Raw genomic sequence first — 23,460 nt, 5'->3', positions numbered from 1 at the left:
CCCCAATCCAACACCTTACCCTTGGGACACCACTCATCCTTTTCCATCACTATCCTAAAGTGATGTACTCGAGCTCCCTGCCAGAGGAAGACCATTAGCATCTTAAATTACTCCTTGTACCTGTCCAATAGCTTTTGGTGATTTCCGCACCGTGACGTTGAAATCTCTCTGCTCCTCCACAGTCCCTGGGTTCGCGACATTCAGAATGTATCTGCTCTGTCTTTCTTGGATTGAAATTCGGTGATATTTCCACTTTGCTTGCAGTTTTGCCAACTCACTTAATCTGCAATCCCTTTGAGTGTTATTTTATCACCAGTATGAGAAGCTTGCACTGTGATCTCCATCTGGCTTTGTTCACTCTGTAGCTGCAGGGAAGGATGCTTCTCCCACTGATCCTTGTGACTGGCATTGGAGGCGGCTTCCAATATGGATTCAACATGTCTTCAATCAACGCACCTTCGACGGTAAGTAATCCCAGTTTGTATTGAAAGAGGTGGTGTTGATCATTTCCATTTAATCTGTGAAGCAGACTGAGGGAGTGACTGCTTTAACAGAGTTTGGGGATTGAATGATGCTCTGGGTGAGTTACTGTCATTCCACCTCTGGGATCAAGGGAGCAAACCTACCCAGACTGATGGGGTTAAAACCCCTTCCCTGCAGTCTGAAAGTGCTCTTGCATGAAAGAAGCCATAGAATCATACAGTTTAGAAGGAGGCCATTTGGGTCATCATGCCTGGACCAGTTCCTTGAAAGAACTATTCAATTAGTCCCCCTCCCCCACTCTTTTTCTCTGCAGTTTCAAATAAAAGCAAAATATTGCAGATACTGGAAATCTGAAATAAAAACAGAAAATGTTAGAAGTACTCGGCAGGTCTGACAGGATCTGTGGAGAGTAAAACAGAAGTAATGTTTCAAGTCAAACACAATTCTTCTTCAAACTGCAAACTTGTTCTCTTCAAGTTTTTGAGAGTTATTATTGTGACTATTTTGTTACGACCAGGCTCCAGGGGAAGCTCTCAGGTGAGGAGGGATGAACTGGCTCCCTTTATTCAACCCCCTCGGTTCGTTGCAAAAGGATTAAATTAAAAAGGGATCCCTTCCCTTGCGGATACCTTTTCCCCGACCAATATATTTGTTTTAAAAGGGGCCAATTTAATCAGGCTTTCTTGAGTTAAAAAAGAGGGAGTTTATTAATTATGAAAAATGATAAAGCACGTACGTAAACATTCACATGGGTTAAAAATAAAAATGAAGTCCAAAAGTACGTTAAAAAAAAATCGGTCTTTGACTTGTCCATGAGGAATAGATGGTGGAATATTGCGGCCGTTATGATTAGTGATTCCAGTAGCACTGACTCCAGCAGGTGAATAGTTGGTTTCTACATTCGTGTTCTGCAGTTTGGCTGAGAAACTGCCCTCTTTCCTTTTCAGCTGTGACTTTGCTTCAGCAATCGAGAGAGAGAGAGAGTTACTTACAAAAACAATTGTAGGGATCTGTTGCGGCCGTCTCTCTTCTTGCGTCACACACTGACACACCCAGCACTAGTTGACACTTACCAAGTTTTGCAGCTGGCTTTTGTCCCAGTATTTGTATATTTCTGGAAAGCAAAAATCTACAAACCATCTGGGACAGTGCTCCCAAGATATCATTCCTGCTGAGATGATAAATAGCTCTCATTATCTCCACAGGAGATGGCAGTTAGTTTCTGTATGGTTTTCGTGCTTTTGATGTATCCTTGTCTGGAGACAGGGTGTGATTTAATTGTCTCTCTCTCAGTGTCACCCACCAGCAATTCAATCATTGACTGAATTTACATCCCGTGAAGAAACGTTTCCCCCTAATAGAGGGGTCAATAATCAGTGGGCATAGATTTAAGGTTTTAGAGGGAATTTAGAGGGAGTTTGAGGAAATACCTTTTCATCCAGAGGGTGGTGGGAATCTAGAACTCACTGCCTGAAAGGATGGTAGAGGTGGGAATCCTCACAACATTTAAGAAGCATTTAGATGGGATTCTGAAATGCCACAGCATTCAAGGCTACTGATCAATTGCTGGAATTACAATAGATAGGTACTTGATGGCCGGCAGAGACATGATGGGCCAAATGGCCTCTTTCAGTGCTGTAAAACTCTATTACTCTATGGCTATGATACGTGATATTGAAAGACACTACTTGACTTACCACAGAGAAGCTTGTCAGCATCACAATGAGGTTTCATACACAAAAAGAGCTTAATAATGCACCTTGCACAGCTTAAGGACATCCCAAAACATTTTACAACCAATTAGGTGCTTCTGTAAGTACAATTATTGCAGTAATAAAGAAAATGCAACAGAGTCAGTGCACAGCAAGATCCCACTCACAGCAAGATCCCACAAACAGCAAGATCCCACACACAGCAATGTTATCATAATCAGATCATCTGTTCTAGTGATGTTGGTTGTGGGATTAATATTGGCCAGAATACAGGAGGAGACAGTGGATGTAGTGATAATGTCACTGGATTAGTAATCCAAGGACCCAGATTAATGATCTAGGCACAAGGGTTCAAATCCCAGTAATGGTGACCATGAAACTATCATCAATTGCCATGTTAAAAAAAACCCATCTGGTTTAGTAATGCCCTCAAGTGAAGGAACTCTGCCTGCATCTGACTCCAGACCCACAGTAATGTGGTTGACTCTTAACTGCCCAGGAATAGCCCAGCAAGCCACTCAGTTCGAGTAATTAGGGATGGGTAACAAATGCTGGCCTCACCAGTGACACCCAAATCCCAAAGAATTAACAAAATTCTGGTTTTCTTTGAATGCTTTGTGCTTTGCACGCATGGGTTCAAATCCCAACCTCGTCGATTCTTTATCTGTTGTTTCCTCAGACGTGAGGTTCATTTTGGGCCTCCCCAGTGGCCTAATGGATAAAGCACTGGCCTCCTAAGCCAGGGATTGTGGGTTTGAGTCCCATCTGGGATGATAACATTTTCACTTTCTAACTTGCTGGGCGGCACGGTGACACAGTAGTTAGCACTGCTGCCTCAAATGCGCCAGGGACCCGGGTTCGATTCCAGCCTCGGGTCACTGTCTGTGTGGAGTTTGCACATTCTCCCCATGTCTGCATGGGTTTCCTTTGGCTGCTCCAATTTCCTCCCACAGTCCAAAGATGTGCAGGTTAGGTGGATTGGCCATTCTAAATTGACCCTTAGTGTCAGGGAGATTATCAGGGTAAATACCTGGGGTTACGGGGATCGAGTCTGGATGGTGATTGTTGTTGGTGCAAGTTTGAGGGCCGAATGGCCTCCTTCTGCACTGTAGGGATTCTATGAGTAGTTTGTTTTGCATTCATCCGAGGCCGGAATTGAACCTGGGTCCCTGGCGCTGTGAGGCAGCGGTGCTAACCACTGTGCCACCTTACCACCCAATACGTGTGACAAGTGGTATTGTCTTGTTCTCTCACTGGTCCTGAGAAATCTCGCCCTTTGCATCTGCCCTTAACTTTCCAATACTGACTGCCTTTTGGCGCCATTTCCCACTTTTTGTCAAGAATGTGGAAAATTTGAGATTGCGCCAATCCACGCTCATTTGATTCCCGATTCCACAGTGACTGCAATTTCAAAAAGTACCTCATTGGGTGTAAAGTGCTTTGAGATATCCTGACGTTAGTGAAAGGCTCGATATAAATGCAAGTCTTCCTTTCTATAATTTCTGTTTCTTTTTAATGTCACAGTTTATTAAGGCATTCATTGCTGAGACATGGATTATCCGCTTCGGGACAACGCTGGATGAAACTGCTGTCACACTGCTCTGGTGTGTGATTGTCTCGATATATCCAATTGGAGGACTGATTGGAGCCCTAAATGCTGGACATCTCTCAATAAAGTATGGGAGGTAAGGACTGCCAGGAATCTACTCAGTGAACATAATGCACAAGATGTAAATGTATTTTCCATGGATTTCTCTTTTTGCTTCAGATTTGCCAATATTTATCACCCATCAGCCAATCTAAAGGGGAGGTACATTGCGACTTGTTTAATCTGATAGGTGGCTAATCTGTAAACTAAAATGGTTTGTTCACTGATCAGCTAGTGTGGCCACAGGCTGAGGTGATTTGCCCATAAAGACAGTGCCACTGCCCGGAGTCACATGCTGACAGTCCTGCAATTACTTACCAGCTAATTTGTCTTCCCTCTCAATGAGGAATAGAATCAAAGATAAACTGCCCATTAACATGTCCACACCAGTAAGCAGCAGAGAAACATCTGACTTTGCGGAATTGCTCCTGTTCATGAAACCACTTGCTTTGTGTTCCAGGAAGAACGCTCTGCTTTTCAACAACATTGTGGCCATCATAGCTGCAATAATAATGATGTTCAGCAAGGTGGGACGGTCCTTTGAGATGATCCTGGTGGGGAGGTTCCTGTATGGAATCAATGCAGGTACCAGTGGAAGTGCTTTGTCCTCCTTTGGTCGTCTTTCAAAATTTGCTGTTAAGTTTTTGTCAACTGCAGTTCAACTGTTTTGTCTGATGTTGTTATGTAACCCCGGGCCCATGTGGGGTCAGCTGGGAGTGTCCTTGGGGGGTGGGGGGGTGGCGGCAAGCCAACATGACACTGTTAAAATGGAGTCAAATTCTTCAGCAAAAAATGTACATCCTCTGGTACTTTAACAGGGATTGTGGGGACACTTGAATGATGAGTCGGTCCATTTCACCAGAGAAATTCCTTACTCTGTAAGCGATCTTTAGTATTCAGAGAGAAGGTGTGAGAGAGAGCTTTGTTCTAGCTAAGTGATTGAATGGGCTTGACAAAGCACTGAACAACTGACTGAACCTCTTGTTCACTAAATTGCTTCAATACAGATTGAATTCCCGTACCAGACCTCAGTTTAAATCCACAGCATTGTGCTTTTAGCTTATTGTTTACAGCTTCACAAATGTATTGTCCAGAATGCTGAATGGCAATCCCATCCATTTACTTACAGGCAAACCTCTCTCTCATTGCACTCATCAAGTATTATTGATACTTCTGAGTGTGATATCGATGACTGTAATACTGAGTTTGTTATCAATGAGCATACTGTTGACTGTCTGTACTGTGGATTGCGTTACTGATGACTGTGCTGTTGGGCGTGTGTATCGATGACTGTACGGTTGGGTGTGTGTATTGATGACTGTATAGTTGGGCGTGTGTATTGATGACTGTACTGTTGGGCGTGTGTATTGATGACTGTACGGTTGGGTGTGTGTATTGATGACTGTACAGTTGGGCATGTGTATTGATGACTACTGTTGAGTGTGTTATCAATGACTGTACGGTTGGGTGTGTGTATTGATAACTGTACAGTTGGGTGTGTGTATTGTTGACTGTACGGTTGAGTGTGTGTATCAATGACTGTACGGTTGGGTGTGTGTATTGATGACTGTACAGTTGGGTGTGTGTATTGTTGACTGTACGGTTGAGTGTGTGTATCAATGACTGTACGGTTGGGTGCGTGTATTGATGACTATACAGTTGGGTGTGTGTATTGTTGACTGTACGGTTGAGTGTGTGTATCAATGACTGTACGGTTGGGTGTGTGTATTGATGACTGTACGGTTGGGTGTGTGTATTGATGACTGTACGGTTGAGTGTATATATCAATGACTGTACAGTTGGGTGTGTGTATTGATGACTGTACAGTTGAGTGTGAGTATCAATGACTGTACAGTTGGGTGTGTGCATCGATGACTGTAAGGTTGGGCATGTGTATTGATGACTGTACTGTTGAGCGTGTTATCAATGACTGTACGGTTGGGTGTGTGTATTGATGACTGTACGGTTGGGTGTGTGTATTGATGACTGTACGGTTGGGTGTGTGTAATGATCACTGTACGGTTGGGCGTGTGTATTGATGACTGTACGGTTGGGTGTGTGTATCAATGACTGTACGGTTGGGTGCGTGTATTGATGACTATACAGTTGGGTGTGTGTATTGTTGACTGTACGGTTGAGTGTGTGTATCAATGACTGTACGGTTGGGTGTGTGTATTGATGACTGTACGGTTGGGTGTGTGTATTGATGACTGTACGGTTGAGTGTATATATCAATGACTGTACAGTTGGGTGTGTGTATTGATGACTGTACAGTTGAGTGTGAGTATCAATGACTGTACAGTTGGGTGTGTGCATCGATGACTGTAAGGTTGGGCATGTGTATTGATGACTGTACTGTTGAGCGTGTTATCAATGACTGTACGGTTGGGTGTGTGTATTGATGACTGTACGGTTGGGTGTGTGTATTGATGACTGTACGGTTGGGTGTGTGTAATGATCACTGTACGGTTGGGCGTGTGTATTGATGACTGTACGGTTGGGTGTGTGTAATGATCACTGTACGGTTGGGCGTGTGTATTGATGACTGTACAGTTGAGTGTGTGTATCAATGACTGTACGGTTGGGTGTGTGTATTGATAACTGTACGGTTGAGTGTGTGCATCGATGACTGTACGGTTGGGCATGTGTATTGATGACTGTACTGTTGAGTGTGTTATCAATGACTACTGTTGAGTGTGTTATCAATAACTGTACGGTTGGGTGTGTGTATTGATGACTGTACGGTTGGCCGTGTGTATTGATGACTGTACTGTTGAGTGTGTTATCGATGACTGTACAGTTTGGTGTGTGTATTGATGACTGTACTGTTGGGCGTGTGTATTGATGACTGTACGGTTGGGCGTGTGTATTGATGACTGTACGGTTGTGTGTATTGATGACTGTCCGGTTGGGCGTCTGTATTGATGACTGTATGGTTGTGTGTATTGATGACTGTACGGTTGGGTATGTGTATTGATGACTGTACTGTTGAGTGTATTACCGATGACTGTACGGTTGGGTGTGTTACTGTTGACTGTACTGGTGAATGGATTATTGATGACAGTAACTGTCATTACTGTGTTGTAAACTGAGACATGGATTATTAAAGTGGGGGTGCAGGCCAAGAAGAACCCAGGCAAATGAGACAAAACTGTATTCAATACTTGGGGCTGGTTTGTTAAAGTGGACAATGAAGTGAATGAAATTTGCTTTTATCAACTCAGAGATTTTTTACTCTGTTATTTGAAGGTATTGGCCTCAATGTTCACAGTATGTACCTAGGGGAGAGTGCGCCAAAGGAACTGCGAGGTCTGGTGTCTCTGACACGTGCAATGTTTGTTGCTTTTGGAAAATTCATTGGACAAGTAGTTGGACTCAGGTAAAACTCTCAATTTTTAAATGTATGAATTTCACCCAGTATTTACTTCTTGTTTCTTGCTGAGGGATTGCTGAAGGTTTAATTTTTCCTTGACTCTTTTTAAATAACGTTTAAAAATAACTTATTGGGAAGTGAATGATACTGGCATGATAACCCCAATGGAATTGACCAGTCAAAGGCTTATATAGGCCCTGTGACTACCAACACGGTCCATCTCTCTGTGCTCCTAAAACAGCTACAACTCTCTCTGAAGGTGGACGATTTGTCATAAATTCCCGATACAAATAATAACTTGCCTGTAAATAGCTCCTTTAGTACAGTTGAATGTCCCAAAGCACTTCATAGGCGCAAAATCAGACAAAAAGTGATATTGAACCAAAGAATGAGACATTAGGACAGGTGACCAAAAGCTTGGTCAAAAAGATAGATTTTAAGGGACATTTTAAAGTAAGAGAGAGCGAGGTAGGGAGGTGGCGGGCTTTAGGAAGGGAAATTCAGAGCTTATGGCCTGAGAGCCGAAGGCACAACCATCAATGGTGGGGCAAAGGCAGTTGGGAATGCACAAGAAGCTGGAATAATCCTGATCATTGCCTCCAACACCATGAGTGTCCCTCCATCCACTGTCATAAAGCTCTTCCCCTCTGATCTGAGAACCCTCTCCTTAGCTTCAAACCTGCTGGATAATTCCAACCCACTGATTGCTAATTGGATATCTGGATATGGGTAATTACTGATCAGAAAATAAAAACTGATCGTTGATATTGGGCACATGATCGCAATACTTATAATCACACAGCATGTGCAAATAAAACTCAACTTTTCTGAAAATTTTGTTTACAAAATAATGACTGAAAATCAGAGTGCTTTTTATTCATTCGTGGGACATGGGCGTCACTGGCTAGCCAGCATTTATTGCTCATCCCTAGTTGTCCTTGTTCAGAGGTCAGTTGAGAGTCACCCACATTGCTGTGGCTCTGGAGTCACCTGTAGGCCAGACCGGGTAAGAACGGCAGATTTCCTTCCCTAAAGGACATTAATGAACCAGATGGGTTTTCCCGACAATCAACAATGGTTTCATGGTCATCAGTGGATCCTTAACTCCAGATATTTTTATTGAATTCAAATTCCACCATCTGCCATTTACTTCCTTAGTTAATGATTGATGGTAGATATTTATGAAATATTAACAAGTATATATACATGTGAAGTATATTAACTAAAAAGTGTGTAATAGGTTTTCTGCTAAAATTAGTGCCTGTGGTTAAAAGCGGTGTGCTAGCTGTGCGTGTAAGTGATTTGTATTGAATGTCACTGCAGTGGAGTACATGCGTAAATGTGTTGGTGTGAATACTCAGGGTGATGGCCAGTGTCTGATGCTTTCTAACATCACTGTCTATCCACCTTTGTTGTTCCTCAGGGAGATCTTAGGCACCGAGAACGCCTGGCCACTGCTGCTGGCTTTCAGTGGCCTGCCTGCCCTCATTCAGCTTTTCCTGCTGCCCTGGTTCCCAGAGAGCCCCAGATACCTTCTGATTGACAGGGGCAATAAGGTCCTATGTGTGGACGGTGAGTGCAAGGGGCAATGGGGGAGGGGTGGGTTTTGGTCGATGGGGGAGGGTTGGGTGATAGGGAGAGGTGGGGAGGGGTAGGCGATGGGGGGTTGGGTGATGGGGGTTGGGCAATGGGGGAGGCACTGGGGGAGGGGTGGGTGATTGGGGGACCGGCGGACGAAGGGGAGTTGTAGGTTTTGTTTGATGGGGGAGGGTTGGGGGTTTGGGGAGGAGTGGGTTTTGGTCGATGGGGGAGGGTTGGAGGTCGGGCGATGGGGAGGGGTGGGCAATTGGGGGAGAGGGAAGCAGTATGTTTTGATCGATGGGGCAGGGTTGGGGGTTTGGGGAGGGGTGGGCGATTGGGAGGTTGGTGGGGTGGGGGGTGGGGGTTGTGTACTTCAAATGGGCCGGATTTAGTGAAAATAGTTTTGGCTAAATAATCAATTATCCCAAAGGCAGGTTAGATGTTGGTGCCACAATGAAATAATTGAACACATTCTGCAACTACATAGCATGCACGTGATCAAGCAGTGAGACGCCTGGCTGGATCTGAACCAGGCCATTTCCTCCATTTTCTTGAGAAAAACCATGAATTGTTGTGTAGCGCACAGTATCATTAACACCCTGCTCTATTTCGCTGAGAATCCTATTCCATTTTGAGGAACTGAAGACACTACACAAAATCCTTATCAGATCCATTTTGAAATAGAGGCACAAAAGGAGATATTTGGATAACTGACAAAAGCTAGTCCAATAGATAGGCTTCCAGGGACACCCCAAAGGAGGTAGAGAGGTGGAAAGGTTTAGTGAGGGAATTCCAGAGCTTAGGACTTCGAAACTGAAGACATGGCTTCCAATGGTGCCAAAGCAGAGGCACACAGAGTGGTCAGAATTGGAGGATTGCAGGTAATTCAGAGGGTTTTAGGGCTGGAGAAGGTTACAGAAATAGGGAAAGGGCAAGGTCATGGAGGGATTTGACAACAAGGTTCAGAATTTTAAAATCATAGCACCTCTGTACTGAATAAACAGAAATCAGGCAGACAGGAATTAGTCAACACTTCACCCTGATATAAGGCTTGTGAGGAGATGTTAGATTCTTGATGAAGCCCCTCTCTCCCCAAATAATTGCCTGCTCTTGTATATCACTCCTCAGCACTCCGGAGACTCTGGGGTCAGGGAGACTTTTTTGAGGAGGTCCAGGACATGGAGGCTGAACAGGCTGCAGCGAAGGGAGAACGACCAAAGACTGCTCGGGAGCTGTTCCAAGACCGTTCGGTACGATGGCAGCTCATAACCAACATCATGCTGACTGTTGCCATGCAGCTGTGCGGCATCAATGCGGTGAGTATGGGCAGCATTTAACACATCTAATTCAGTGCAGGAGACCGACTGGGAGACAGACACCTCAGAAAGAGGTTGAACTCGCGACTGGGAGAAACAAAAAAGCGAAAGAAGACAGTGGGTTAAATCTTCTGGTCTCCGGATTGTTGGAGACCAGACATTCGACTGAGGTGTACGTTAGGACCCTATGGAAGTACTGACTTCTTTAGGAAATGCCCAGGACAATTCCCTGCTTCCTGTGACCCTCTGTAAACATTTTTGACTCTGACTTCGAGTCGAAGATTTTGGATAATTCCGATATACTTACCTGGGTACTTACCTAGGTGATGGTACACAACACCCTGCCATTCACATCCCCTCAACTACCCTTCTGACCCCCTGACCACTCCCCCAAGCCCCGCAACTACCGCCCCCCCCCCCAACTACTCCACCCGTCCAGCCGATTACCCTCCCTGCCCAATCCAACCAGACCACCCTCCTGACCAACTATCCCCTGACTCGACTACCCATTCACCCATCTACCCAGTTGCCCAACTCACTCACCTACCTCCTGCCCACTTACACAGCTCACCCAACTCCCTCTATCCACTCACCCATTCACTAACATTCACTCACTGAGATTCAGACTAGACATTTAAACTCACCATTCGACAGCTAGTGATATAAAAAGCTAGCGTGTTTGTCTTCCCTGACTCTACTGTGATCCCACGGAGTTCTGCGAGGGACACTGCGCTGGGTTTTCACAGCCAGCTTCAGGAGACTCCAGTAGAAATGCTGAGCAGCATCGGGTTGGGGAAATCTCCGGGTGCAGTGGCAGTCCAACGATGATTGCTGTGCCTCAGAAGATACGGACCAGAGAGAACAGAGAGTAAAAGAGAGACACAAGGAGTTAGAAACAGAGCAGTCTCTCTCAGCCACACACACTCAAACACACAGAAATTGGGAATTCTGGAGAGTAACTCGCCTCCCAACTCCCCAAAGCCTGTCCACCATCTAAAAGGCACAAATCAGGTGTGTGATGGAATACTCTCCAGTTGCCTGGGCCGCTCTCTGGTTAGCACTGCTGCTTCACAGCACCAGGGACCCGAGTTCGATTCCCAGCTTGGGTCTCTATCTGTGTGGAGTTTGCACGTTCTCCCCGTGTCTGTGTGGGTTTCCTCCGGTTGCTCTGGTTTCCTCCCACAGTCCGAAAAACATGCTGGTTAGGTGCATTGGCCATGCTAAATTCTCCCTCAGTGTACCTGAACAGGTGCTGGAGTGTGGCAGCTAGGGGATTTTCACAGTAACTTCATTGCAGTGTTAATGTAAGCCTACTTGTGACTAATAAATAAACTTTGAAACTTTAAAGAATGCAGCTCCAACAACACTCAAGAAGCTCAACACCATCCAGGACAAAACAGGTCACTTATTGGCACCCCATTCACCACCTTAAACAAGCACTACCTCCACACACTGTAGCAGCCGTGTGTGCCATCTACAAGATGCATCACTTCTTCAACAGCAGCTTCCAAAGCTATTCTACAACCGAGAAGGATAAGGGCAGCACATGCATGGAAACACCACCATCTGCAAATTCTCCTCCAAGCCACACACCACCCTGACTTGGAAACATATCGCTGTTCTTTCACTGTTGCTGGGTCAAAATCCTGGAACTCCTTCCCTAACACCACATGAAATGCAGAGTTCAAGAAATCAGCTCACCACCACCTTCTCAAGGGCAATTAGGAATGGGCAACAAATGCTGGCCTAGCCAGCGATGCCTGCATCCTGTGAATGAACAAAAAACAGTTACACACACGCAAAGACACTCACACACACTGACACATAGAGACACACACAGACATGTAGAGACACACACCCAGACAAACACAGACATACATGATTAAACACACACATGCACACACACACATACACTTAGTACAGAGAGTTAATGGACATACAGAGACTGTGACAGAAAGAAAGATAACTGAAAGACTAAGGGAAAGCCACAGATAGAGAAAGCAAGACAAGAGAGTGAGAATGAAAACACATGATTAAGGAACACTTGTTGTAGGCAAAAATACCTCTGAGACTAGTCGTAGGTCAAAGTACAGTGGTTTATTTTCACAATTGTGGGAGAGGTCCGATTCTTAACACGGTCTCAGGCCTCTCGCCAAATACAGGTTAAGAACAGATACTTATACCCATCCCCCCCCCCCCCCCCCCCCCGCCACGCCCGCAGTTTCCCAAGCCCCACAGGTTCCCAGGCTGTAGCTTGTCCTCCATCGTGTGAACCTTGCTGCCTTGGCGGTTTCTTCACGGTTGTCTCAAGGCCGTGACTGTTGTTGCTCTCTGTGAACACCTGTGGGGTGTCTCACTAATGTGAGACATGAAAACAGGCTTTACAGACACGAAAACAAGTTTCTACAATACTTCTCACAAATCTCTAAGTAATATAAAGTTCGGGTTTCAATGCTTAGAAGTGTTAACCCATTAACCCATTCCTGTCTTCAACATTGTTTAGGCACACTGAATGCGTGCTGTTACAGTAAAAGAAAGATAGCAGCTCTGAAGTTTACTTGGTTTTCTTTCTCCTAGATTTATTTCTACTCCTCGGAAGTATTCCAGGAAGCTGGAATTCCTGATTGGACGATACCGTATGTGGTGTTAGGGGCTGGTGCGACACTCTTGCTGACTTCAATGATTTCTGTAAGTGCCAGTCAGATTGGGAAGTGATGGGGAGAGGGAATGGGCTTCACACGAGCAGCTTGTTTGACTGTTCGCCTGTTGTTTTGGTCAGGGATTTTTCATCGAGCGAGATGGGAGAAAGGCCTTACTGTGGAAAGGATACAGCCTGATGACTCTGTGGGCAGCACTCTTGTGTGTCTCTCTGCCTTTGCAGGTGAGTGTTAGTGTCTGGAATCTAATCAAGAGGCTCGGGGGGGGGGGGGGAGGTTAAAATATCTACGGTAACAGATACTGGGGAGTAAGTTGAAGGCTAGAATTGAATTGAGGAGTTTGGTGGGGTTTACATGTACAATACGGAATGCAACGCTTCCAGAAGGATGGGCAACAAATTCTGGCCTTGCCAACGATGCTAATATCCCGTGAAAATATTTTAAAAACAAATTCTCAGGAGTGAATTACAGACTGGAACCTAATTTCATGGAGGTGATAGTCTGGCAGTTGTCCCTTTCATTATGATTGTACACTTAACATGTGATACACTAACAGGTACCATGAATATCTGTGATATTGTTGCTAAGAGAGAATCAAAAACCTGTCTGCAGAATTACTGGATCATTCTCTGCTCTCTTATCCCTGGTGTATAATATTCAATTCTCTATCAACCTCTTGTCTTCCAGCATCAGTTCACCTGGATGCCATACTTCAGCATATTCCTCATCTTCGCCTATATCTTCAGCTATGGAATTGGTCCTGGTGAGTTCAAATACATTTGCACAACAACTGGAGCACCAGTGTCCCACCAGAGGGGGGGGGGAGGGGCCAGTGTCCCACCAGAGGGGGGGAGGGTACCAGTGTATCACCAGAGTGGGGGGAGGGGACTAGTGTCCCACCAGAAGGGGGGAGGGGACCAGTGTCCCACTAGAACAAAGAAAATTACAGCACAGGAACAGGCCCTTCGGCCCTCCAAGCCTGCACCGACCATGCTGCCCGACTTAACTAAAACCCCCTACGCTTTCGGGGACCATATCCCTCTATTCCCATCTCATTCATGTACTTGTCAAGACGCCCCTTAAAAGTCACTACTGTAGCCGCTTCCACTACCTCCCCCGGCAACGAGTTCCAGGCACCCACCACTCTCTGTGTAAAAAATCTGCCTCGTACATCTCTTTTAAAACTTGCCACTCGCACCTTCAACCTATGCCCCCTATTAATTGACTTTTCCATCCTGGGAAAAAGCTTCTGACTATCCACTCTGTCCATGCCTCTCATAATCTTGTAGACTTCTATCAGGTCTCCCCTCAACCTCCCTCGCTCCAGTGAGAACAAACCATGTTTCTCCAACCTCTCCTCATAGCTAATGCCCTCCATACCAGGCAACATCCTGGTAAATCTTTTCTGTACCCCCTCCAAAGCCTCCACATCTTTCTGGTAGTGTGGCAACCAGAATTGAACACTATATTCCAAGTGCGGCCTCACTAAGGTTCTATAAAGCGGCAACATGACTTGCCAATTTTTAAACTCAATACCCTGGCCGATGAAGGCAAGCATGCCGTATGCCTTCTTGACTACCTTCTCCACCTGCATTGCCACTTTCAGTGACCTGTGTGCCTGTACACCCAGATCCCTTTGCCTATCAATGCTCCTAAGGGTTCTGCCATTTGCGGGCGGCACGGTAGCACAGTGGTTAGCACTGCTGCTTCACAGCTCCAGGGTCCCGGGTTCGATTCCCGGCTCGGGTCACTGTCTGTGTGGAGTTTGCACATTCTCCTCGTGTCTGCGTGGGTTTCCTCCGGGTGCTCCGGTTTCCTCCCACAGTACAAAGATGTGCGGGTTAGGTAGATTGGCCAGGTTAAAAATTGCCCCTTAGAGTCCTGGGATGTGTAGGTTAGAGGGATTAGCGGGTAAATATGTGGGGGTAGGGCCTGGGTGGGATTGTGGTCGGTGCAGACTCGATGGGCCGAATGGCCTCCTTCTACACTGTAGGGTTTCTATGATTTCTATGATTTACTGTATATTTCCTATCTGTATTAGACCTTCCAAAATGCATTACCTCACAGAAGGGGGGAGGGGACCAGTGTTCCACCAGAAGGGGATGAGGGGGGCAGTGTCCCACCAAAGATGGGGGAGGGGGGCAGTGTCCCACCAGAGATGGGGGAGGGGGGCAGTGTCCCACCACAGGGGGGGAGGGAGCCAGTGTCCCACCAGAGGAGGGGAGGGGGCCAATGATCCAGCAGAGGTGGGGAGGGGGCCAATGTCCCAGCAGAGATGGGGGAGGGGGCCAATGTCCCACCAGAGGGTGGGAGGGGGCCAGTGTCCCACCAGAGGGAATCATTGTCATGAAGTCTAAATGGCTGAGAAGGAGGCCATTCATTGGGGGAGAAGTCAGTGTTTTATTGTAGTGGGGGAAGGGGAAGGGGAGAGGCATTGTCCCATCAAGGTGGATTGGGGGTTGGGGCTAGCTGGACAATTTGTATACCAGGACAGAGTGATCTGACACTGAGAATATGTTTGATTTTCCAGCGGGTGTAACTGCAATTATCCCCTTTGAAATCTTCACTCAGTCGTATCGACCTGTTGCCTTTGTGATAAATGGCTCTTTCCAGTGGCTGGGCCTTGTCCTTCTGGGAATGATATTCCCATTTATTGTGGTAAGTAAGGTCACAAATAGATCTTAAAGAGGGAATCCTCAATATAGAATTCAATAGGTTTCAGTGCTTGTTATGTAAGACAGTAAGAAGTTTCACAACACCAGGTTAAAGTCCAACAGGTTTATTTGGTAGCAAATACCATAAGCTTTCGGAGCGCTGCTCCTTCATCAGATGGAGTGGAAATGTGCTCTCAAACAGTGCACAGCGACACAACATCAAGTTACAGAATACTAATTAGAATGCGAATCCCTAAAGCCAGCCAGGTCTTAAAGGTACAGACAATGTGGGTGGAGGGAGCATTAGGCACAGGTTAAAGAGATGTGTATTGTCTCCAGACAGAACAGCCAGTGAGATTCTGCAAGCCCAGGAGGCAAACTGTGGGGGTTACTGATAATGTGACATAAATCCAACATCCCGGTTTAGGCCGTCCTCATGTGTGCGGAACTTGGCTATCAGTTTCTGCTCAGCGACTCTGCGCTGTCGTGTGTCGTGAAGGCCGCCTTGGAGAACGCTTACCTGAAGATCCAAGGCTGAATGCCCGTGACTGCTGAAGTGCTCCCCCACAGGAAGAGAACAGTCTTGCCTGGTGATTGTTGAGCGGTGTTCATTCATCCGTTGTCGTAGCGTCTGCATGGTTTCCCCAATGTACCATGCCTCGGGACATCCTTTCCTGCAGCGTATCAGGTAGACAATGTTGGCCGAGTTGCAAGAGTAGGTACCGTGTACCTGGTAGATGGTGTTCTCACGTGAGATGATGGCATCCGTGTCGATGATCCGGCACGTCTTGCAGAGGTTGCTGTGGCAGGGTTGTGTGGTGTCGTGGTCACTGTTCTCCTGAAGGCTGGGTAGTTTGCTGCGGACAATGGTCTGTTTGAGGTTGCGTGGTTGTTTGAAGGCAAGAAGTGGGGGTGTGGGGATGGCCTTGGCGAGATGTTCGTCTTCATCAATGACATGTTGAAGGCTCCGGAGGAGATGCCGTAGCTTCTCCGCTCCGGGGAAGTACTGGACGACGAAGGGTACTCTGTCCACCGTGTCCCGTGTTTGTCTTCTGAGGAGGTCGGTGCGGTTTTTCGCTGTGGCACGTCGGAACTGTTGATCGATGAGTCGAGCGCCATATCCTGTTCTTATGAGGGCATCTTTCAGCGTCTGGATGTGTCTGTTGCGATCCTCCTCATCCGAGCAGATCCTGTGTATACGGAGGGCTTGTCCATAGGGGATGGCTTCTTTAACGTGTTTAGGGTGGAAGCTGGAGAAGTGGAGCATTGTGAGGTTATTCGTGGGCTTGCGGTACAGCGAGGTGCTGAGGTGACCGTCCTTAATGGAGATGCGTGTGTCCAAGAATGCAACCGATTCCGGAGAGTAGTCTATGGTGAGTCTGATGGTGGGATGGAACTTGTTGATGTCATCATATAGTTGTTTCAGTGATTGCTCACCATGACTCCAAAGGAAGAAAATATCATCGATGTATCTAGTGTATAGCATCGGTTGAAGGTCCCGTGCGGTGAAGAAGTCTTGTTCGAACCTGTGCATGAAGATGTTGGCATATTGAGGTGCAAATTTGGTCCCCATGGGTGTTCCGTGTGTCTGGATGAAGAACTGGTTGTTGAAGGTGAAGACATTGTGGTCCAGGATGAAGCGGATGAGTTGTAAAATTGCATCTGGAAACTGGCAGTTGACGGCATTGAGTACTGAGGCCGTTGCAGCAATGCCATCATCGTGGGGGATGCTGGTGTAGAATGCCGAGACATCCATTGTGACGAGGAGTGCTCCTGGTTCAATTGTTCCATGTGTGCTGAGTTTCTGTAGGAAGTCCGTAGTGTCGCGACAAAAGCTGGGGGTTCTTTGTACAATGGGTTTCAGGATGCCCTCGACATAGCCGGAGAAATTCTCGCACAGGATTCCATTGCCTGAAACGATGGGACGGCCGGGCGTGTTTGCCTTGTGTATCTTTGGGAGGCAGTAGAGGTCTCCAACGCGGGGAGTACGTGGGATGAGAGCACGGAGGGTGCCCTGAAGGTCCGGATCAAAGGTTTTGATCAGAGTGTTGAGTTGACGGGTGTGTTCTTTGGTCAGATCTGCGGGTGACTGTCTGTAGTGTTCCTCGTTGTTCAGTGTATGTAAGAAGCAGGGATGGGAGTCAGGCCTTTGAGCTCATTCCTTCATTCAGATAGATCATGGATCATGGAGTCCGAAAGATGTGCTGGCTAGAACATAGAAAAGCTACAGCACAAACAGGCCCTTCGGCCCACAAGTTGCGCCGAACATGTCCCTACCTACTAGGCTTACCTATAATCCTCTATCTAAGTAACTTCCATGAACTTATCCAAAAGTCTCTTAAAAGACCCTATTGAATCTGCCTCCATCACCACCACTACCGGCAGCCGATTCCTCGCACCCACCACCCTCTGAGTGAAAACCTCTGGTCCTAGACTCTCTCACAAGGGGAAACAACCTCTCAAACTCCCTGAGTATCCTATATGCAATACCTCATATTAATCTAAAGTTAAGTTCATTGGCCGGTTTACACCCATTCTGCAAGTTTATCAATGTGTACCTGTATTTTGTAGCAGTCCTCCTCAGTATTAACTATAACCCCTTAATCTGGTGCCATGGCAAATTTGGAATTGTACTTTTGATTTCTGATGGTTAAATCACTTGTGTAAATAGGGAACAATGCTGGTTTCAACACTTAATAATTGTAAACACCTCAATTAGGGCTGGAATTCTGCAATGTTGTAGGCCCCACCACCGCTGCCATTGAGAACAGGGAGTCTGGCACTCAGCTAAATCTCCATTCATTGCAGCCGTATCGGAGAATCCTAGCCACCGGCAGAGTCGGAGAATTCCGGCCTAGGTCACCCCTTAATCTTCACTACTCAAAACAACACCATTTAACACCTTCTGCCAGTCTTTGTAACTACCTTTAACTTTTACTCTCTGTTTTGTCAGCTTATTATCCATTCTACTATTTGTCCCGACTTTACATGCTCTGACCTTGGTCATGAGATTTCTATATGCGACCTTATCAAAGGCCTTTGGAAAAGCCAAATATATTATTTCCACTATGTTACTGTTATCTGTGCTCTCTATTATTTCTTCAAAGAACTTTATGACCTTCCTTTTTTAAATCTGTCTGTGTGAGCTACTCTTTATCATATCTTTCATTTCTACTTGTTTTCCATTTTGTCTTTGTCCATTTTCTATGCTATCAATGATGCTAAGCTAATTTGTCAAAAGTTTGATGGATTTGTTTTATCTTTCCTTAAATTTTCAAATCACATTATTTGTCCTCCTGTTCTCTGGCACTGTTCCCTTTCCTAATTAATTTGAACATAAATGTAATAAATGCCTCTGCTATCTCTTCCCTCATTTCTTCTTATATGTGTGATCCACATCTGGGTTTTCATCCTCTCTAAGTTTGGATAGTTTATCAGTTATCTCCCCCGAGTCATGTTGTTTCTATGATCTCTGGTTCTGATGTCTTTGTTCAGCATGTTTATCAATGCTGATCTTTCAATTGTCCCACAGCCATATCTTTAGGGGGGAGAGAATTGAAGATTTCCATCCTCTTTATGTGGGATGTTTCTTGTCACCACCCAAGAGACTCTATCTCTATATTTAAGGTTCTATCTCGTTGTTCTAGACTCCCCCACCAGAGGAACTACTTCCTCCTTGGCCATCTTTTAAATAATTTAATCACTGTAAACACCTTAATGAGATCACCCCCTTTAAAAGGCAACTTATTACCTAAGTGGAGAGAGGCTTTGGGGTGCTTCATTACAGAGGAATCGGGGTGTCCTTGTGCATGAGTTGCAGAAAGCTGGTATGCAGGTACAGCAAGTAATAAGGAAAGCAAATGGAATTTTGGCATTTATTGCGAAAGGGATAGAACATAAAAGTAAATAAATGTTGCTGCAACCGTACAAAGCATTGGTGAGACTGCACCTGAAGTACTGTGTACAGTTTGAGGAGAGATGTAGTTGCATTAGAGGCAGTTCAGATAAAGTTCACTAGATTGATTCCAGGGATGAGGGGTTTGTTTTATTCAGAGAGATTGAGCAGTCTAGACCTATACTCCCTGAAGTTTAGAAGAATGAGAGGAGATCTAATTGAGGTGTATAAGATGATAAACGGGTTTGACAAAGTAGGCGGAGAGCAGGTGCTTCCTCTTGTGGGGCAATCTAGAACAAGGGGTCATAGTTTTAGGATAAGGGGTAGCAGATTTATAACACAGATGAGGAGAAATTACTTCTCTGAGGGTGGTGAGTCTGTGGAACTGACTACCCCAGAGTGTGGTAGATGCCGGGACATTGAGTAACTCTTTAAGGAGGAGATAAACAGATTTTTAATTAGTAATGGAGTTGAAGGGTTATGGAGAACAGGCAGGAAAGTGGAGTTGAGGCTGAGATGTGATCAGCCATGATGGTATTAAATGGCGGAGCAGGCTCGAGGGGCTGAATGGCCTCCTCCTGCTCCTAGTTCCTATGTTCAACACTCAAAGCAACACAAGCTTAGCCAATACAACAGTTCCTCATAATTTAACCCTTTTTAGCCCCAGTACCTCGAGAGAATCATATAACTGTACTGAAAAAGAATTCACAGTGGAAAGTTTTGGATCATGTTTAAAAAACAAATTGAAGGAAAAGGTAATGCAGAAAATGACTAAAGGCATAGAAATATTAAAGAACCTGTTTTTCTTAAGCCCTCTCCACTTGTGTTAACTCATCTTGGCTCAGTGTTAGTTCTCTAGCCTCTGGGTCAAAAGATTGAGAGTTCAGGCCCCGCTTGGAATCTAGGCTCACATTCCAGTGCAGTACTGAGGGAGTAAAGGTAAAGTCGCCATAGTCCCAGATGGTAATAGGCTGCACTCTCCTTTGATGGGGAGAGCTGACTGGTGGTGATTTAACCTGAAGATCACCACTCCTCATGTGAGGGTCAAGGTTGAGAAGGCACGGCCTTCATGAATAACCTCAATCGGTACAGGAATTGAACCTGCACTGTCGACGTTGCTCTACATCATTAACCAGCAGTCCAGCCAACTGAACTAAACAGAATCCCCTGCTGAGGGAGTGCTGCACTGTTGGAGGCGCCATCTTTCAGATGTTAAAATGTCTGCCCTCTCAGCTCAATGTGAAAGAACCTCTGGCACTAATCAAGGACTCCTCGGAATATTCATTCTTTTGGCAGTATAAAGAACAGATTAGCTGGTCGTTCCTGGATTTAACCTTTGCTATGTACAAAATGGTTGTCATTATCAACTGCATTTCAAAGCAATTCATTTATATCTGAATTCCTTTGAGGTATTTCTGAAACATGTGGTATGTTGCTGCTTAGATATGTGTCTTTACGGAGAGGTGTAACTATGGTGCTGTACAGATACAATTTTTTGTTTAAATAACAATGAGGAAAGTAACTGTGATGCGCAGAGATGGGGGTGAATTTGCGTATTTAAAATGCCACTTTCCAGTTACCCTGCCTGATCCTGGCCTCTCTCACTCTCTCTCCCCCAGGAAGGACTGGGCCCGTTCTGCTTCCTGATATTCCTGGGCGACTGCCTGATCATTGCAGTGTTTGTCTTCATCATTCTGCCGGAAACTAAAGGAAAAACCATTCTGGAAATCAACGAGGAGTTTCGGAAAATAAACCGAAAGAGGATGGGAGGTAGCTCAGTGGCCTTTCGTAGTAAAGCCCGGCAACAAGATCCAGAGATCTTTGTCATTGCTACCAGACTGTAATGTGTCAAAGAGATAAACATTGTGATGGATTTGGACATTGGTGGGAGCTGGGGGAGGAGATAAAAACATCACTGCCTTGTGCACTCTGACTTCAGCACCTTTTGCAGGCAGCGTTTCTAATCAGTGAACAGCTCCCACCATGGGAACCCTCTCTACAACTGGAAACAAATAAGAGCCAGGCACAGAGGCTCTGAATGATGGATTGGTTATGTTTTTGAACAATTTTGAAGAGATAGCCCAAAACAACTAGAGGCTTTAAGTGGTTTTACTGCTTTACCAGCCCCTTGCCAAATAATGTTTGTGTGTTCGATTCCCTCTGTAACTTATTCTCAATGCAATTAATGGAGTGTCTTAAAATCTCAAACTGAAGGAACCTATTGTTAAAACAGGATAAAGAAAGTGTCTTTCACAGCCTTAGGACATCTCAAAGTGACAAAGAGGTAATAAATTGTGTGTCCATTATGTAATTAATAAGATGCAGGATTGTCACATGGGTTTATAACATGGTTATAACAGAGACATGGCTCAAACAAGGCCAGGGACTTGTTCTTAAAATTCCTGGTTACCAAGTATTTAGGAATAACAGAAAAAGAAAAAGAAGGAATGTGGTGGTGTTGATTAAAGATGGTGTTACAGTTCTTGTGAGAAGGAAACCTACCCTAGAGGTGACTTCATCACACATCAACGTGGTTGATTCCTAACTGGTCTAGCAAGCCACTCAGCTGGGGCAGTAAGAAAGAGGAGAGTTGCAGTGCATGGATTTATGGAACTGTGCTTTTCAATGTGGTTGTTGTCTGCCTGGAACAGTGCATTTGAGCAAAGGAGTCTCCTTGGATTTGAACCTTAAATGAACTAATACCGATTCCCAATCATGCGGCAAACGATAATTGTTGGTCAGGAAACAGCAAGCATGATCAAGTATTAGATCACAATAAAAAGAATGAGACTTCGCTAATGAAAATGGAGCAATGATTGTCTTCTTAAAACCCTCAAATAAAATCATAAGAGGGCATCAAGTCTGAGAATCCATCAGTTATATATGCCAATATTTCCCGTTTCCTTTCAATATAAATATCATTACACAAGCAAGGACCCTCTGTCCCTGTCACTTCACCTCGGATGCTTTACTAAAAATAAATAAATCATGGTGTCGAGAAACTTTCTCTCGACAAAACTGCTGCTCTTCGTTATCTTAACCAGACTGAGCTCCCTCTTTATCTTAACCAGACTGAGCTCCCTCTTTATCTTAACCAGATGGAGCTCTCTCATTATTAGGATTGGTCTTAGTTGGTAGATCACATGCAGGTACATGTGACATCTTTCAAAACCTTAATGCAACTCGTTTACATTAAAAGTGCTGAAGGGAATCCCTGTGGCATCTTCACGGGAACCTAACGTGATGAGTTGATGTCACAGTGCACAAGGAAGCCCACATGGTTTCCATCCAAAGAGCACATCTCAACTTTCATTATATTAATACTAAAAGATACTGGCTGAACTCTGAACTCAACCAGGTAACCTGGACAAGAACCTGAACCTTTTATTTATCATTTATCTCATGGGCAATGAGGGATGGACAATGCTGGCCTAGCCAGCGCGCCCACATCCCATGAATGAATAACGAAAAAGCCCTCTCTCTAGCTTGTCTGAAATTTTAAAGCCTATTTATTTGACTCTAAATACCAGACCAATACAGATACTTGCTAGGGAGCCAGAGGCCCCTGCCGGGTCCACTCCCCAGCAGTGTGGCAGGAATCAGGTGCTCAGTGTATATGAATAACCCCAGCACATGACGCCAAATCCTAACACACCCACTCAGCTCTCAAAGGGCTCTGATTGATGGTCTGCGTTCACTGTTTACTGTTTGTTACTTAGCATTTAGCATTAAAATGACAAACAATGACTTTTACCTGTTGTGAAGATATTTCTGAAAGTAAAGACTTTTTAAACAATGTGCATGGCACCTGCGTTCTTATTGTACATTTGGATTCGATGTTTAAAAGCTGTCTTTCTCACAATTGCTCAGAGCTTTACTGTGACTTCTTGAAACTTTCTTTGCACATTACAGGCAGCTGAAGTTGCCAACTCCTGGTCTGAAACACCAAGCTTGTATCTCCTTTGCATCTTTCAAAACTTCCTGATGTCCTGAAGCGTTTCATAGCTAATGCTCAATTTGAAAATGCAGTCACTGGCGGAATGTAGGAAAGCATGTCAGTAAATTGGTGCACATCAAGATCCCACAGAAAAGCAAATAACTAGTGAATGGTCTGGATTTTAGGGTCAGCAGCAAAAGAATG

At 45.2% G+C, this 23,460-nt stretch overlaps 1 protein-coding gene across 1 annotated transcript; it reads left to right on the top strand.

Annotated features, from left to right (window-relative positions):
• The first annotated feature begins 377 nt into the window (after positions 1 to 377).
• On the top strand, positions 378 to 23,109 carry LOC144503120 (solute carrier family 2, facilitated glucose transporter member 11-like). Its single transcript, XM_078227631.1, has 11 exons — positions 378 to 464; positions 3,720 to 3,880; positions 4,304 to 4,428; positions 7,093 to 7,222; positions 8,640 to 8,788; positions 9,926 to 10,113; positions 12,691 to 12,801; positions 12,893 to 12,994; positions 13,458 to 13,533; positions 15,301 to 15,428; positions 20,939 to 23,109. Exons 1-11 carry the CDS (start codon positions 378 to 380, stop codon positions 21,161 to 21,163), a joined length of 1,482 nt encoding a protein of 493 aa, XP_078083757.1. The 3' UTR covers positions 21,164 to 23,109.
• Positions 23,110 to 23,460: the final 351 nt, after the last annotated feature.

This window comes from Mustelus asterias, chromosome 13 (genome assembly GCF_964213995.1).
Source record: "Mustelus asterias chromosome 13, sMusAst1.hap1.1, whole genome shotgun sequence".
NCBI classification, from domain to species: Eukaryota; Metazoa; Chordata; class Chondrichthyes; order Carcharhiniformes; family Triakidae; genus Mustelus; species Mustelus asterias.
This window is presented reverse-complemented; position numbering and strand designations above follow the sequence as displayed.

Excerpts from the sequence above, each read along its gene's own strand:
- LOC144503120 (XM_078227631.1), top strand. The coding sequence starts at position 378 with ATGCTTCTCCCACTGATCCTTGTGACTGGCATTGGAGGCGGCTTCCAA. Across the intron at positions 12,995-13,457 it reads GTGTCTCTCTGCCTTTGCAG|CATCAGTTCACCTGGATGCC; the intron begins GTGAGTGTTAGT and ends CTTGTCTTCCAG. Across the intron at positions 15,429-20,938 it reads TGATATTCCCATTTATTGTG|GAAGGACTGGGCCCGTTCTG; the intron begins GTAAGTAAGGTC and ends TCTCTCCCCCAG.